Here is an 18,453-nt window from a genome sequence, read left to right as displayed (position 1 = left end):
ACATCTCTGTAATTTAGCCACATCGAGTTTATGGGGCACAGATGGTTTGGACCTTCTTCAGACGTTACCGGCGTGGTTTCCCTGGGCAAGAGCCTTTAGCTTCCCTATTTTTTGAAAGCTATTCCCCTAGGAGAATAATGACCACTGGGGGATTCATATAAAAAGCTATTGCAGGTGCTCTGTCACCCTACAAGCATGGAGTGGAATAGCAATGAGGTCAGGGAGCTCATGGGGGTGTACTCCGACTCTGCTCAAACAGGCCATTTCTCCAGGGGCGGGGGCCACATTCCAGCTTTTAGACATCAGTCTTTTACAGGGCAAGAAGCTGGGTCCGGCTTTGCTGAATAACAATTCTTTCCCAGTGAACAATCACAGGCTCTCAAGGTGCAAGACAAAAAGAAAATGTGCCAACAGGTCAGCCTAAGAGCGAGGTGCAAGTACATCTGGGGCCTCCCATAGATCACAACCACCTGCTTCTCTGTTCAGGAAACTGGTGAGCTTGTAAGTTCTGCAACAGCGTCACACACATGAAATAGTTCCCAATAGTCCCTCCAGCTGCCTATCAACAATACAATTGGCACAGGCTGGGTTAGGCAGTAGTAATAAGGATGTCCTATATAGCATTTTGCAAACCTCAACATTGGCATCACAGGAACCACTTCATACACTGGCTGAAACGTCGCCACCTCTGGAGTGAAACACACCAGCTCCTAAGTAGAGCACAGCAACACCTCCAGTTAGGACAGGAAGCCTCTGTCTAACTGAGCTGAAAGGGGTGGGCGGGTAGGCAGAATGTAATTACCCACTTTGGGACTGAGCCATAGATACCGGCGTGAGCACACCTGCTCTGCAAAAATAAAAATACCACAGGCTCTTTAGACCACGCCTCTAACACAGTGCACCCGGGGCCCTCTTGGGTATACATGCACCCCCAAAGGGCAAGGACTCAGGAGTGGGGGGAATGCAGGCAGGTGTAGAATTAAGGATCCAACAGGCACAGTGCAAGCGAGGAGGAAGTTCACGTCTCAGCAATGCTGTATTTCTGAGATGAGCAAATGCAAGCTACCCTCTCCAACAGGCTCCGTTAGCCCATCTCCTCGGCCAGCCGTGTGCCCCTGCCAAGACACAATTCTGATGTCTGCAGATCCTGGGCTGGAACAGCGGCAGCAGCTGCCTGCTGTTTACAGGTCAGCTGATCCAATTATTTGTTAAGTGGTGGGACAGAGCTGGATGGGGGGCAGGGAGGATCATTCAGAACTGGTCCACTACACGCTACCTGCCCATGCACTATGGCAGGGAGCGGTGGGGGGAGATCATAGGGATACAGGGCTTTTGGCTTTTTCAGCCTGGCTGATTATCTCAGGCCACCTCTCACCCCCCACCCGTCTCTGCACATGAACCAGCCTGAACTGGAATTCAGCATACACTATCGCACCAATGGCTGCGGGCTTCTTGCATCATGGTCAGCACAGCCTGAAACACGCAGGACTCCCTGGTTTGCTATGGGTGAGACTTTCAAAGGGGCTGGGGATGCCCAATGCCCATCCAGATCTAACAGGAACTGGATGTCACACTACCAATGGCTCGGAAAATCTCAGCCTGTTTCTACAGAGGCCTCCCCCTTGCCAGGTGCTGCACAAACACATCCATGCCCTGGGAGGTGTCCGAGGCAGTGAGAAGACAGAAGAAGCGGGTGAGAGGATCGGGCTGCGGGCAGACAGGACAAAGGAGCAGCACGAACCGGAGGCTGTAGAAGAGACCAGCCGTGTGTACAGTTCACAGATGCCGAGTCGCAAGCAAAGAAATGACCACGTCCTCCTCTGGCTTCCCTTTAGCCAGCACTGTCCTGATACTTACAATCACCAGCTGCTCTCTTAGCCCTGCAGGTCACTGGCCTGGGGCCCTGGAGGAGGGAGGCAGGAAATTGAGCAGGAGCCAAAATCGTAAACCAGGAAGGAGGCACCTGTCTGTGATGGGACCCCGGACGGCTGAGTTCTTACCTGGAACCAGCAGGTGAACGGCTCCATGTCCGGCTCCCAGTCCCCCTAACTCCTGCCCAGGCTCCGAGATAAGATTCACTCGAACATCAGGGCTTCAATATCATGCCCAGTTTGCTCCCAGTCCACAACAAGGTGTCCTGGCCTCAGCCGATACCTATGCACATCACACAGCCGCCCCCCCCCCCCCCGGTGACACAAGGGAAGTTTCTCCTCAGGGGAAGCTCAGGGCTGAGACAGCAATGGGGTAGAGGTTAGGAGGGAGGTGCTTTGGCAGAGATCCCAGGAGTGGCTGTGGGTCACAACTGAGGAGCATCAGAAAAACTACATGTGCGGGGGGAGCCAAGGGCTGGAACAGTAGGGGGGCTGCTGGTCAGGAGTGAAGAACCTTCAGAGAACATGTGGGGGGATAAGTTTACTGCATCATGTCTTGCTCCATTGGCTGCTGTCTCCCTTTCACAGGCACTGGCTTTCACCCCCAACTCAAAATCAGCCTGCTGCATAGCCCTGTGCTATCCTTTAAAATCTATGTAAGGGAGGGAACTGGCCTGAGTTATTCTTTGGACTGAATCTTTCCAGGCTTCCCCAGCACAGGGAAATGAGCTCGTATTATGCAAACTATCAGGTTTGCTGAATTAATTAGGGCCCTAATCAAGATTAGACATCTCAATTATTCCCCCAAACTCTCCCCTCCCTTCTCAACAGCCAGAGGCCTCTGATATGAAAGAGAGGGAGGAAATTGCCGTGCTGGGGCTCCACAAACACATACACGCCCCCCACTGCCACTGGATCGCTGCAGCTGCTTGTAGCTGTCAGCCACCATGGGGTGATGATGGGAAGCCTCCAAGCCAAATGGCAGTGCCGGACAGACTCCTGGGGTGGGGGATCTGTTGCCCCAGAGATAATTACCCCCAGCTTTGCTGACAGTCTCACACAGCCTCCCAGGCCCCCCCGCTGCTCCAGGAATTGGACAGGAACAAATGAAAGGGAAGCTGCGACTCATTACTCATCTGCAGGGCATTAATGAGGGAGCCAGATTGGAGTGATGCAAAGCCAGAACCACTGCGACCTTTCCCAGGCATGGTGCATTACACCACGAGCTGTTTGGGAGTGCGGATGGGGGACTCCATGCACGCTGTTCTGCTAACCATCCTCTCCATGGTTCAAGGCTCCATGCACCCAGCAGCTCCTCTGGTCCATGCACCCAGCAGCTTTTACAGTGCATGGACCCCCACAATCCCACTCACTGAGAAGATTCTGCTGCCTCCCTAACCCCTTCAGCACCACAGTGAGTCAGCATTCCCATTCCGAGATCCCTGCACCAATTCCCCTCACCCACTCAGTGTTTGGTAAGCAAAATACTATCTCCCAGGTTCCACCAGGAAGGACTCTGCTCTGCAGACTGGTGGCTTATGGCCCATACTGTAGGTTGGGAAGCGCCAGCCCTAGCAGGTTTTTGCTAACACGCCCTCGTAGTGCAGGTGCTTGGCCAGGTAAGTAGCGCACAGACGAATACTCCTGCTTATTCTTCTCCCGGATGAGGAACCTGGCAGCACTAAGAACGCTTTTCTCTGCCATAGCACCTTTGACCCATGGATCTCAAAGAGCTTTACACTGCTACGCCCCATACTGTCTCTCTGACGGAGGCAAACAAAGCCACCCCTGTTTTTCAAGGCCACACAGGTGAGTCAAAGGCAGAGCGGGGAACAGAACCCAGGAAAGTTTGACTCCCAGTCCCCTGATCTAACCCTCTAGGCCTCCAGAGCATGTGCCAAGTTGCTTGATCTGACCACACGTGCGCCACTGGATCGCTCAAGTGCTCATCAGTGTGGGTGGATCAGAAGGCAGAGCATGGGTGGGGACAGTCTCTTGTAGGCTACTCAGGCTCCTCTCAAGGGGTTAAATATTCCTGTCTCATGATATGGGCACCAGCCCTGCATAATGTTTCCTGATTGCCTTGAATAATGACTTAACTGTGAACAATTAAATCATTACATTAGCTTGCAAGGAAAGTCACTGGATCATGTCAGAAGCAATTGCCTGATCGCTGTCCTCACACTGGCAACTAAAATCACATGTGGGACACCTGCCTCGCCCCATCTGTTATTGCGTCTTTACGACTCAAAGAGTGAGGCGGTTCCGGCTCACCAGAACCAGAGGATGTTGCCAGCTGCGGGCGGCACCGAACTGCCTCTGCCCTTTCAAGTGGCTATTTCCCTGCTGCCCCATCGTCTTGTAGCTGTAGCCAGGCAGCTGGGATTCCACAAGAGTTTCGGAACCCTCCCCCACAGTGCCCGTGGGCATATTTAGGCTCCTAAATACCTTTAAAAATCTGACCCTAGGAGACTTAGCACCCACCAGGCACTGGGCTCACTGTAACACATGGGAAGCCTTTTCTGGCTGAGGATGGGGAGGGGAGCGGGTTATTCCAAAGTCCTGGTCAGGGATGTGGAAGGGACAATCAGGATCATGTCCAGTTGCCAAGATTTCGCCTGCCTGCGATACAGCAGCCAGGACACACGTCCAGCGGTCGCCTCCTCACTGGGCGGGCTCCCAGGCCTGTGCTACACAGGGGGTCTGACCAGCTGATTGTAATGCCTCCTTCTGGCCGTAGAATTGAGGAATCATTAGGCGCTGGGCACCTCTGGCTCCTGTGACACTCCCAGTCTTCGTGGGCTATCTATCCAGGCTAGGGGCAGCTAACACCCCCCTCCACTCCCCCAGCCTCGTTGGCATGCACCGAGTCAGGAGACGGGGCATCGTCTTCTGGTCCCAGCACATAAGCCCATGGCCAGGCTAGTTTAAGGCTCCCTTCTCTCCACGCCAACTCTGCACAGGACCGGGGCTGGAATCCCCTGCAACAAACGAAGCCAGAAACAAGCCCTGGCCCTTCCGCCTGGTCGCTGGGGTGGATCGGCCGCCTCCATCTTCAAATCGCGCATCACGTACTTACGTTTTCACGTAGGGGTCAGAGTAGCCGTTGGCATCCATGGCAGCCAGGTGTGCGCAGCGGATGATGCCGACCAAGAGACCTTGCTTCTGGGAGCTGTACTTGAGGGAGATGAGGATCCGGCCGCGCTCCTCTAGGGACTTGTCTTCTGTTTTATCTATCTGGGGGAGTTGGGGGAAGAGAAACAAGCACAACTCAGTGAGCTGTTTGTTCCATCCACAGTGAAAATCCCATTGCCACCTGGAGCATTTTTAAAATGTTTTTTTAATATTTAAAAACTAAAAGGAAAGGAAACTTCAAAACAAAAAGTCATTTTGAATGAGACAATTGAAACACTTGGATTTTTTCAGATTTCTTTCCGACTGAAGCAATCTGGCAAAATGGACACGGATTCACACAGTGTTTCGGGGTCACCAAAACTGCATTTTTCACCAGAAACCCAGCTCTAGCCTTCAGCCACCTTGTCTGGGCTGCCCATTGCATCTGATGGACCCGGGCAGTGCAGCTACACCAATTACACCCGCTGCAGATGGGCCCCTCTTGGGCCAGTTCCCTGCTCTGGCGAGGAGCCATCCCAGTGGCTCTTTGCCTACAGCCTGGGGTCCGAAAGCTTACCAATACCGTAGCTCCACGGGCTGGGAGTCAGGGGCTGCTCAGGAGTGCTGCATGGGAGGGGAAACTCTCCTGGGCCCAGAGCCAAAGCGCATGAAACTCGGCCGACAGCACTCGCCTGGGGTGATAAATCACTGCCTAGCTACGATGAGGGCAGTTCAGGCCTGTTTGTTATTGCCAGGCCCTGCTTGCAAGCCGGGATTAAAAGCAGCCCAAATGATAACTAGTGGCACATCTAAGGAGGTTTTAGATTCAGTCACGGTGCCTCCCCCATGCACTCTTGGGCAAGGATTTCCTGGGTAGGGAATCTGGAGATGACTCATCCCAAGGCAAGCAATGTGTGGACTGGGCATGATGAGGCTGCTGGAGCACAAAGGGGATGTGCCTGGTACCCTGTGATGACCAAGGATGGGGCGGGTGCAACTGGGCCACCACCCCTCTGTTTGAATGCAACCCTGCACCAGGGCCTGGCTTTGCTCTTGCTCAGCCTGGGATAAGGCTAGTGGCTTCAATGGAGCATCTCCCATTTTAAATGGGTGTGACGGGGGCACGCGGGGAACTGGACCCAGGGAGTTTAATGATCCAATCAGCAGACGGATTGAGAGGCGGAAGGCTGAGGTTTCCAGCTGCCTAAGGACTTGGGAGAATTAATGAGAAGCAGGTGGTTTGGAAAGGCTCAGCCTGCAGGCAGCCTGCTTGCTCTGGCCCCATCAGAGTCAATGGCCAAACTGGCTTTAATGGCCTGGATTTCACTCCAGGGGTCTGACACGGCTCTCGCTCTCTCTTGCAGCGAGTAGCAGGAGACGCTCAGTTGAAGCCAATGCTGCCATTGGGAGGGTAGGACACCGAGGTGGCTGCACACCTCAGTGTAACAACATCCTTCACGGACCACTCGCTGCTGAGCCTACACGCCAAGGAAACACACAGCTCTCTCCGTGCACCTGCCTGGACACCCCAGCGGGACTAGAGACTGCAGTCATCTGCAACTGCCCCCCAGGCCCGAGAAAGGACATCTGCCATGAGACCCAGGAGCCAATAAGCCTTGCTGGGCTGATCGGCAGGACAAAGAGATTGGCTGGCTGTCAGGGCTGCTTAAGGGGAAGAAAAGGATGGATGGTTTTAAAGGACAACAGCATCTGTGATTTGTGTGTCCTGCACAAGTACATGGCTTAATATCCCCAAGAAGTGATCCGCACTGATAAAGGAGTCACTGCCCAGGGAAACATCCTGCAGCTCTGCTCCTCTTATCCAAAGGTGCTAGTGTGAGCAATTAGCCAGGACACCGGGCAGGATGACCTCTCCTCCCCACACTCTTCCAATGTGAAGAGTGGGATGAGCTGCAAAGCCAGCATTTCTAGGTGATCAGAGTTTAGCAGTTTGTTTATCCTACTGTAACAAGCCTCACTTCCATTGCACACCATGCAACACAGGACTGCAGGTGAACAGACCCCCCCTCAGATGCACACACTCCAAAAGCACAAACCCCAGCCATGTGAGCTAAAGGAGAATCTCCATTAGCAATGCGGGGTTTATGGCACATCGTCAAGTCGTTCTGATTCTATTCAATAGGGGGCAGCGGTGGCACACCCTAGCCTGCTCATGACCACACTTACACAAGTTCTCCTCCAAGGCTAAATAAGCTATGCTCTGGAGCCCATCACACCAAACCAAGCTGCGCTGCACGAACACGTGAGCTGGAATCTCTTTCCTCCTGGTGCTGTGGAGGGCTGCTGGCTTTGCATCTTTCCCCTCTGGCTGGCCCAAGTCCTTCTAGGCTGCCTTAGCCTGTCAGCTGCCATGGGGGAGAGGAGGGTGTCCTCCACCAGGCTGTTGCTGCTGGCCCCTTTGCAGCCCGGAGGCTCAGCAGCAGCTCTGCTGTTGGCATGCAGCCAAGCACGAGCCTTTAGAGGCAGAACTCACAATGGCCAGGCTGGCGAGGGGGCACTCCCTCCACACCCGTTTGGGGAGTGGGGCCCCCAAAGCGCCCCCTAAGCAGCTGAGGGAGGGCTGAAGAAGCAAAAAGGAGACGAGGCCAAAAGCAGAGCTGATCAGTCAAAGCTACATTCTACTCCACTGCCCGGTTACCCACCCCAGAGCCTTGCCCTCACTCACCGGCAGCTGCTTTTCCAGGCAGATGCTGAAGGTTTTGGTTTGGTTGGGCTTTAGCTTCTTCAGCGGGATTCTCGTCTCCCCGATGAACTCATTGTGGCGGAACTTGTCTTCGTCGCAGACAGAAATTCTGAAACACACACCAGGGGCAGGGGAATCAGTCCCGAGACAGGCTGGCAAAAGAGGAGGGGACAATCTGTATTTCCTGCTAATTGGGGGGTGAACTGAATGCCACATTCAGGGCTAAGCCTTCAAAGCACGGCCCAGACAGAGACTGAAATGAGCGACTCGCCACCCCAACATGAGCCAGATCCTTCACTAAGGGCTACGCGGGCACTGTCAGAAACGGGATGTCTCAGAGGTTTAGCATTTCTCAGTGCAGTGAGGGAAGCTATCTTCAGTGCTCCAAAGAAGGGGGCCCATACTCGACTCCTCCCCATCAGAAAGAGAGGGGAAGCAGAGCAGCCATAGGTGCACATTCCAGGATCACTGAAGTGCATTCCTTGAAGGATCCCAGACCACTTTACAAAGAGTGAATACATGTACCACCATTAAAATGGAGCCACCTCTGGTTTGGGGGGCATCAGCTGATGTACAGCCATGGAAGGGGTGAGACAATGTCAACAGAAGTCCACGGGCAAACTGAGTCCTGCAACAGCTCGTCTGATCTGTAACTCCCTCGCAGAGCGGGAAGGCCAGGGTTTAAACATGAGCCTCCACGCACACAGCGAACTGAGCGTATGCACTTTGGCTGGAAGGCTGCAGTCAATGCTTCTGCGCTGGACCCTGGCTGCAGCTATGTTGACCCTGATGGTTACACTGCGAAGCCACCCCTGACAGCTTTGTGCCAGTTCTTGACTTTTGGAATTTCACTCTGCTTGGATGGTGAAACAAGGCTGGTCAGTTTCATTATCCGGCTCCTGTGGCCTAGAACAAACTTAATAGATGTTGGGGACAGAGCGCTGGGAGAACAGGAGCACAGGCTGAGGTGGGGTGGGGGAGCTGGCCCAGGAGTGCCAGGGAATGAGAGCATAGTTTGCATTAAACACTGTTCAGAACACAAAACCTCCGGTGATGAACTCTTCCCTTCCCCTCTTCTCTGCTTAACACAAGTCCTGCTGCCGAGGCCCGAACTAGCTGACTGCCGCCCAGTCAAACTTTTCACTGCAAATTTTACACTCAGCCAAGTAAAAGGAGCAAATACAGGCACCTCCAGGCTGGAATCTCACTCCGCCACCACATGCTCTCAATGCTGGAAAGTTAAAGCAGCTGGAAATGTCACCTTGCATGTTGTTCCTCTGCGGCACTGCTTTTAAACAGCTAACGAGACCCAAAATGTAGCTAGAATAACTCAGCAGGCTGACCAGGGGCGATGCTGCAGATACAGCTCCAGGTGGGGGCTTCAAAGCTCCAAGCCCTGTAGCTGACAGACCGAGTTAGACTATGCTCATAGCTCATTTCCTGAGAGTGACAGCGTCAAGGGAACCACCGGTGGCTCTCAAACAATACGTGCTGGCGGAGGCAGGCTGGTGATCAAAGCAGGCGTGGGACTCACGCTCGCTCTTGCGTGTGCCAGTTGGCACCAGAGTGTGAACTGGAATAAGGCTCTCCCATGCTCAGCCCCCCTTGTGAGCAATGAAACACTAATGCATGCAACTCTCCTGCTTGCAGAGAACAATATAATGCGCCTGGCCAGCTCTCCCATACACACACACACACTCTCGCATGGCCCTACCTCAGGGTAGAGGCCACTGGCTCGCTGCCTCTCCCCTTGATGGCTCATTCAATATGCCTGGCCAATTCAATCCACTTTTCATTTGCTGGCAGCTGCAGAGCATTCATCATTCTGGTCAGGGTTGCTCTAAGTTTAAAATTACACACATTAACTTGTTCTGATATAGCCTACAAGGCCAAAGCCAGACACAGTCACGGATGGCTCGGAGAGACAGGAAATCCACACCTACAGTTCTGAGGCATCTTATCAACACCCAGAGAGATGCACAGCAGAGGGGTTCTTCCATTGCCTGAGATGGACAGGGGAAAACTGCCTACTCGTGTACTGGCACTTGGGCTACTGCAGGGGCATGCTCGTTCGCAGATTACTGGCCTGATCCTGAGCATTTCCACTGAAGTCAGCGGGAGTTGCAGGGTCAGGCCATAGAGCAGCAGGAAGCACTGCCGGGAAAATGGAGTTTGGGCTCCTGGATTCTAATCCCATCTCTGCTACCGATTAGCTGTATGACCTTGGGCAAGTCTTTTAACTTCATGCTCACCTAATGCTTGGGGCCAGCCTTATAGCGTGCTCTGAGATCTACAGATGAGACGCACCATCAAGTGCCAATTTATTCCTATTAATATTTACCAATTTGCATTACAGTAGCACCTAGAGGGACCCAACTGAGATCGGGGCCTCACTAGGCTGGGAGCTCCACAAACCTATAGGGAGAGACAGTCCCTGCCCCAAAGAGCTGCCAGTCTACTCTAAATAAACAAGGCAGCCAAGGACAGAGGGGAGGGGGAGGAGATGTGTTACTATCCCCATGTGACAGGTGGGGAGCTGAGGCACAGAGACTGAGTGGGATTTCCAAAAGCACTCCAAGTAGGTCTAACTATGAATGAGTTGGAAAACTCTGGCCCTAAGTGACTCGCCCAGAATCACGAGTCGGCGGCAGGGCTGGAATGGAGCCATGCCAGTCTGAATCCCAGCCAGCAACTCAGCAAGAAGTAGCTGTGTTTGTATTTTTGGCAGTAGCATTTCACAGACTCATAGATTTCTGGGCCAGAAGGGATCACTGTGATCACCTAGTCTGACCCCCTGTATAGCACAGGCCAGAGAACCAGCATTCCAAGAAAATCCCTAGAGCAGATCTTTTAGAAAAATGTCCAATCTTGATTTAACAATGGTCAGCGATAGAGAATCCACCATGACCCTTGGTAAGTTGTTCCAATGGTTAATTACCCTCACTATAAAAAATGTATGCTTTATTTCCGGTCGTATTTTGGTCCCCTTCAGATAAGATTTCTCTTGGGGAGAGGCTGATCCATAAAGATCGCAAAGCACTATTGGCAAAAATAAGGCCCTAACAGATTGTTTGCTCCTCAGTACAGAGACCACCTCTGTTTGCACAGCACCTCGTGCAATGGTGTCCTGGCGACTCCTAGGCATGGCCACCGACCAAATAATAAAACAACAACATTGGTGAGGTCTACTCACATTTCAACTCTGGAACATTACATTCTGCCTAGCTAAATCCTCTGCCCGTTTCATTTGGGTAAAGGATTCTGCTTCACTTTCTGTCGCAAACTGGTTCTGTCCTGCACCTCAGTGGTACCTGTATCTGAGTTGGTGTTTGAAGAGATCCTGCAGTTTAAAAGGTGCCATATAAATTCCTATTTCTTAAGGTTTCCTTGGCTCCGAGTGGAAAGAAATAATAAATATTGAGGGGAAAAATCCATCTGTACCCAGAACACTTTAATTTTTGTGTATGAGAGAAGTTATCATGTGGGTTTTATTAGAATTTTAGAGCCCAGGAGCAGAAGTGGCCACATTAATTTTAATTAAAGAATTCATGCATTCAGAGAGGTTTCACATTTGACATTAAAAACTTTCCCAGCCACCAACGCGCAGCTCCCAATCGTTTATCTCCAGGTATTTTTTCTTATGGAAACTATTATTTGCAGGATTGTCTCTTACTTTATGTATGCACAGCAGGATATGTATTATTTGCACAGCAGGACATGTATTATTTGCAGGATTGTCTCTTACTATATGTATGCACAGCACCTAGCACAATGGGGCCCCAGCCTCTGTGCGGGTCTCTAGCCACTATGGTAATAGAAACAAACAATTTATGGGCCCAATCCTGCAGCCTGGCCCCCTGAAGTGAATGGGACTCCTCACCTGAGTGGGGATTGGGTCCTACATTTCCAAAGTGCTTTAAAAACACAAACACACTGTTCATAATTATATGCATCACACTAGTGCTCAGCAGCCCCGATTTAGATCAGGGCCCCATTGTGCTGAATGCACAGAAATAAAAAATAGTTCCTGACAATCCCCAAGGCCCATCATGGATGCTGGGAACCTCACTTCCCTTTCGACTCGGTGTTTGTAAGCTTCTTCGGGGGGGGGTGTGTGTGTGTGTGTGTGTGAGCTCCTTGGGGCTGGCACAGGTGTGTCCATCTGTCTTCCAGGAGCTAACAATAAATAGGGTAGCCCGGATCAAGCTGTCCTGCAGACTCAAGAGCATGAGTACCAACCTCAGGGCAGACTGCTAAGACCCAGGGCACAACCCCCAAGTGGGCTGAGTTCTATATTTAGATTTCATCAACCAAGTATCCAGTATATATTCCTCAGGCAGTATAACAGCCAAACCATGGAGTCACAGACAGCCCCCTTGGGCATCCCCATCTGTCTCTTCATCTAGACAAGACTGTCTTTATGAGTGATGGGCCCTTGCCCCACGAATCACAGCAATATTCTGGTTATATCCAGTCCCAAAGGACCAGTCACTCACCCCAGGTCAATTGCACCTTAGATCTCACACCAAGAACAACGCTAGTAGCCAATCCTATCATAAACTATGTACTGATTTATTAGTAGGAAAAGGAAATAAGAGAATTATTTACAAGGTTAAAGCGGGTAAATGTACACACCCAAATGAGCTAAAGTCTTAAGTTTCAGAAGGTAATAGAAGGAAGCTCTAGATGTCCTTTAGGGCTAACGCAGGCTAAGCAACTGAGGATCCCTTGCATAAGTCTAGAAACCCCTTGCCCCCAGAGTCAAGCAACAATGAGGTCCAATTCCTCCTTGTTCCCCCTTCTGCTCTGAGCGGCAAACTCAGCTGATGGGAGGAATTAACTTGCAAGACTCATCTTCATGTGTGTATGGAGGAGGGAGCGGGGTGGAGGGGGGGAGTAACAACAAAGTGTTTTGTCCTTTTCAATGTTCCAGTCTAGCCTGTCTGGCATTGATAGGCCTTCCTTGTCAGGCAGGACACAACACCTTTGGTTGGGGACCAGCATTTCACAGGAGTTAATGTGTCTCTCCTGTCTGGTGGCTTACAATGCAGATGCTCAAATATCCCTTATGCCTTACAATATGGGATATAGGTGGCAGCAACTCACAAGCATTCAATGAAGTCTAAACGCTAAACACATTCTTATAGTTCTAATACCTATTTTAACACCACCAGCACACAGCTGAGCCAGACTGATTCCAGCTCTGTAATTGTCAGCGTTCAATTGAGGCCTGGGGACCTTGGCAATGAGCCACCACCTAGCCTGCCAGCCTCAGAGCCTGATCCCCCATTGTACAGCAGCAGACTTCGAAAGGCCAAGGTTAATGACCCACTGTCAGAGATGCTGAGCATCCACAAGTCCCAGCAAATCAGTGGCAGCTGCAGGTTTGAAAGTCAGGAGACAAGGACCCAATGCAGCCGCCTTTGAAGTGAACAGAAAAATTGGCTTCAGCGGGCTTTGGATCGGACCCTCCGTGACCTGCCCAAGGTCTGCGTGAGTCACTGGCACAGGGGGATGAGGCTCAGGGTTCCTGTGGCTGGCGCTAGGCTGGAACGTTGGACCACTGGGGTGCAGAAGTTGCGGTGTTGTGTGTGCAAGGCTTCAGGCACCCAGGCAGTGGAGCTGCAACACCTGCCAGGCACCTTTCGCTGCCTCTCGGAAGCGCTGCCTCTGGCTGAAACTCAGGGTCTGGGGAGGCAACTGCTGTTTGGATGAGGAATCAGTGAAGCAGGGGCAGGGCATCTCCTCTGTGAGATTTGTGAACATTCTCTGCTGACACAAGCTCCTGTTTCCTGGAATGGTACTGGGAACAGACCTGCCTGCAGACAGCTCCCTTGTGCCGGAGTCTCAGGCCAGGTGCCTTTCTGCCTTGTTCCTCTCTCTCACTCTCCAAGGATCCACACAGGCATGGCCCCTCAACAGAGAGACAGCCTATGACAACAGGATTTTGTCTCTCAGTGTAGGAGCATCACCATGTGGACAGAAGCCCTCTCCACCCAACACAGCTGTGTCTACACTGCGGGATTTGCCAGCATAGCCGTGTCAGTCAGGTTTTTCCACATCCCTGACTGATGTGGCTATGCAATGCAACTTTTAAGTGTAGATCATCAAGCAGCAGACACTCAGCAACACGCACACTCTGTTGCTCACTGCCCACACACCAATTTGGTCCCAGCCCCCTAGTTTGAAATCCAGTAAACCCATTAGCTGTACACTCCCCTCTGGGTCACGTGGCCAGGTCACGTGGCTCTGGGTGTCGGCCCTTTCCTTTGGAGGTGAGTGCTTCAGGCACCTGTTTGCTTTAACAATGTTTCCAACCCACTTTGGTTCCAAGACATCTGCCATTAACACCGGGCTTTCATCCCCATAGCTTGGCTGCCTTGCAGTCCATGCAGACTGTCTACAAAGCGCATGCACAAAATCCTGACAACGCGGCTGGGTTTCTCGCTCTACCCAAGGCATCCCACCTGGGCTGCCAATGCACGTGGACCTTGCTGCTCCTCTCCCTCCGGTTTCAGAGCACGCTCTCACTCTGTGTGTAGGCGAAGAGGGATGAGAGCCCTCCCTGTGCATCAAGATGAGAACAAACTCCCGCGTTTCCAAGTCGCGGAGATAGTTGATGTGATAAGGTTGTCACATTTATTTTAATTACAGTGGCTCAGTGTTCTTTTCCATGAGGAACTGGGGCCAAAACCAACATAATTGGAATAATTTAAATGTTACGACGAGTGCTTCCATGCATGCAGGATAAATTTTTTTTTGTACAGGGAAGAACAATTAAAAAAAATGTGACCAGTCTAAACGATCAAGGCAGCAAGAGTGCTAATAAATGTGTATGCTAACAATTCCAGAGCCTGTATTAGCAGCTAATGAAATCACCAGAGATTGGTTTATCATACTGGAGTCTATTCTCTATTCCGTGCTGGGGAGCACATTACTAGCAGAATCCAGCACAAATCCAGCAGGGGACAGATTCCCCCCACCTCACCCCCTCTATTGTTTCCTATTAGAATAAACTTGAATTTGGATAGAATTTTTTGAGGTTAAAGCCAAGGAAAGGACCCCAAGGGAACCCTGAAGAAAGTCCCCACATTAACAAGGGCCGCTTCGCTCCCAGGGAAGGAGAACCCTTTTAGAAGAGATGGACTTAAAGCAAAGCAGCCACAAGTGCGGATGCAGCTACAAAACATTGCAACTCGCCGGGCTAGGGGTTGGGGAGAGAGGAGATGGGGAACTTCTGGCGTGAGAATGGGTCCAGGGGACGGCTCATCTCCAAGGGCTGCATGTGCAGAAACAGCACCTACAAGGATGCTGTCCTAGAACATGCCTCTGGGTGCTAGCAGGTGAGGAGGAAGCCACGCCCCAAGCCCTCCTGCTCTGACTCATGCCAGGCTAGCTCACCAGCCTCTATCTTCCCACTCCTGCTCTGCATTGGGATTGCTCAATCTCTGACATTCTGGTCAGCTTTGCCTGCATGTGGCTCCTTGCACCTTCTCTTCCCCTGCTGCTTTCATCTAAGGTACTTATCTGTCCCCGACATCCAGACACCTCTCAATGTTTAATGGATTTATCCGCTCAATGCCCAGTGAGGCAGGGCTCTTACTCCCATTGTACAGATGGGAACCAAGGCACAAACAGGGTAAGTGACTTGCCCAAGGCCACACAGGAAGCGTGTGGCAGAGCAGGGAATTGAACCCAGCTCTCCCAAGTCCTAGGCCTGTTCCCTAACCACTGGACCGTCCTTCCCTTGAGCCTAGACATGTACATAGAGACAATGTAAGCCACCAAGGTGCATGTCTCAGTCCCTCTTTGCTCCTTTCTGGGACAGCAGGCAGCTAGAACAGAATCAGCCCTCCTTGATGCAGTACAGAATCGCAGCCTGCCATGATGTTATTCCCCCTACAACAGCCGGAGGAGTCATTTCCATTGCAAGATGAAAAGTCACATCTAACTAGGGGCTATGCAGGCAGTCTGTGGCTACTTTAATGGGCCACGGGATTCTATGGTCCTTCTTTTAACCCTCCCCTTCTTCCTGTGGTAATTGGCTGCTTCTGCCATTAAGCAGGAGCCCAGTAAGCTTCCCAGACCTCTCTCATGCTTTGCCCGGCAGCAAATTAACAGAGTAACTTAATTACCATGTACTTTCTTTAAGCAATTATTATAGCTGACCTCTTGCAAAAGTCACTTTCCTCAGCTGCTGAGTAAAAACAGAAAGCGCAGCCAGAAGTGCCTATAAAGAATAAGAGTCTGAACTGCCTAGCGCAGGGTATCTCAAACTTTATTGCACCACAACCCCCTTCTGACAACAAAAATTACTACACGACTCTGGGAAGGGGGACTGAAGACCAAGCCCCTCCGCCCTGGGCAAGGGGCCAAAGCCCAAGCCTGGCGGGGGGGTGGGGACCAGGAAGCCAAAGCTTGAAGCCCTCAGCCCTGGGCAGTGGGGCTCAGACTTTTGGCTTCAGCCCCAGGCCCCAGCAAGTGTAACGGCAGCTCTGGGTTGACCCACTTTGGGGTCCCAACCCACAGATTGAGAACCACTGGCCTAGCATGTATGGGCATCACCCCCCTCTACTGGATGGAAACAGAATTGCTCAGTTGTCTGTCACAGGCCCTGTACTGCTAGCGGGGAATCTCCTTGCGCTCAAGTGATGGGGACTGTAATTCTGGATCTGCGTTCTAGCCCCGCTAGAATCTGCCCTCTGATTCTGAGTGGTCAGGGTGTGCAGAGGAGCGATACCTGAGACGAAAGCCAGGATTTGTTACATATCTAATCTTGCTGTGGGCTTATTTGTTTGCTTATTTCATCCTCTGAAGAATTAATGTGGCAGACTTCAGTAATGAGTTTCTGTTTGCAGAGTGCTTTGGAGCTGCAAAGCCCTGTACAAATGCTAACCTTTTACCAGTTACTACTATCCATGTGAGGCTGGTCCTCACTCCAGAGGCTAGCGCTAAGCTCCCAAACGCAGCAGCCTCCCAGCTAGGGGTTTATCTTCCCACCATGGACCCAGAGATATGAAAGACAGAAGAGAGCCATTTGGGTTTCCTAAGCCTCTTGCCGTCAGCACAGGAGTGTTCCCTGGTACAGCCCAGCTGGGCCATCTGTCACCAGCTGGAATTGTCGGAGCATTCTCTGCAGTGGCCTGCGAATCACCTCCCCCAATCCTCCAGATACACCCACACAGGGCTCAGCTGCACCACAGCTGAACCCAGCATGGGCCAGTGTGGAGTGGGAAGAGGGCAGCTAGGGCATGCAAATCTCATGCCTTTGGGTACCTTGCTCCTTTAGGCCTCTCTGAAAATCCCAGCCTGGATACTTTGCACCCTACTGACACCTGGGGGTTGGTAAGATCTGGGGCATCCTCCCCAATACATCCCAACTGATGCATTCAGGACTCGCAGGAGGCAACATTATAAGTCAGTCCCTAATGGCTTGTGTGTGAACACACGTGCAGAACAGGGGATAAACTCCACCAGGGGGAGAGAAATCCAACCCCACACCCTGCTGTCCCCCATAATGCTCACGTGCTGAGCCCAGCCCCTGGTTATGAAAAGCACAGGGGTTTATGTAGGCGACTCTCCTTAACTTTAATCACAGCTGTGGATTGGGTAAGGCGAAGGGGAGGGAAAGGTGCATCCAACTGGGATGCTCCCACCCAGCCATCCCCAAGCAGGGATGGGTGGGATATTTTATAGGCAATTCTAGCGGTGTAATCGCCGGACTCCTTTCTATTTTATGGCGCCTGTGGCTGTCAGAGGATGCTGGAGATCAATGCAGAGCTCCTTCCACCTCAATCGAGCTGCATTAGCACCATTTCCAAAAGCCTTTCATCTCCACAGAATCCAGTGAAACCCCCTTCCCTAGCCAGCCCTGTCTGGTAATGACATTGAGGCCAATTCACTTGAATCGCAAGGCATCAAAGATTGCTTGGATGAGGAAAGACACATAACACCCACACTCAATACACAACTGAGCCAAGCTAGTTTCGGTGCTAGAAATCCACAAGCAGCCACTACCAAAAGGAGGAGATGTAGCTATTTCCAACCTCAGATCTTCTCAGGAGAGATTCAGAGTAGGACTGTTTATGTGAAAACCAGAGAGACAAGGTGGGTGAGGTGATATCTTTTATTGGACCAACTTCTGTTGACGAGAGAGGCAAACTTTCAAGCTTACCCAGACCTGAAGAAGAGCTGTGTGTGGTTCAAAACCTTGTCTCTCACCAGCAGAAGCTGGTCCAATAAAAGATATTACCTCACCCACCTTGTCTCTCTCATATCCTGGGACCAACACGGTTACAACACCACCGCATGAATCTATGTGAACATTAGTATTTACCTCCGACGAGCTAAATAGTCTACGTAAATCTCAACTTCCTAATTGGTTCATAAGAGGTAATGCTCCCTCTGGTCCTTGGCCCTGACCTGCCTTTGACAATGTTGATTCAGAAGTTCCACTAACGCTTCTTTATGTTTTTTTTTCTAAATTAAAACCCCCTGTTACGCCTCTGAAATTCATGGCTGTACTGGAGAGATTTTCAGACACTCCTGCTGCAGGCATGCAGAATGCAGGTCACAATCCATCCTCTGACTTCAGGATTCAGTGAACATTAGTGTTTCTCACCCTTTGAAGAAAATATTGACCAAGCCTCAGTCAATAACGACCTCTCAGGTCAACATATGTTGATAACCATAACTCAGTGCCTGCTTATTACAGATGGGCAATGTAGCCACAGAGAACATGGGAATGGCCAGACTGGATTAGAA

General features: G+C 51.4%; 1 protein-coding gene across 2 annotated transcripts in view; it reads right to left on the bottom strand.

Annotated features, from left to right (window-relative positions):
• Positions 1–18,453, bottom strand: part of DOC2B (double C2 domain beta) — a 132,150-nt gene that overhangs the window by 20,583 nt on the left and 93,114 nt on the right. For both annotated transcript variants that reach the window (XM_084651067.1, XM_084651068.1), the window contains 2 exons: positions 7,672–7,798; positions 4,951–5,108 (listed from right to left, as the gene is read on the bottom strand). In XM_084651067.1, the coding sequence (XP_084507193.1) occupies positions 4,951–5,108; positions 7,672–7,798 (285 nt within the window). The remainder of the gene's footprint in view (positions 1–4,950; positions 5,109–7,671; positions 7,799–18,453) is intronic.

The sequence above is a fragment of the Lepidochelys olivacea genome (assembly GCF_965140295.1).
Source record: "Lepidochelys olivacea isolate rLepOli2 genome assembly, chromosome: 17".
Lineage (NCBI taxonomy): Eukaryota > Metazoa > Chordata > Testudines > Cheloniidae > Lepidochelys > Lepidochelys olivacea.
This window is presented reverse-complemented; position numbering and strand designations above follow the sequence as displayed.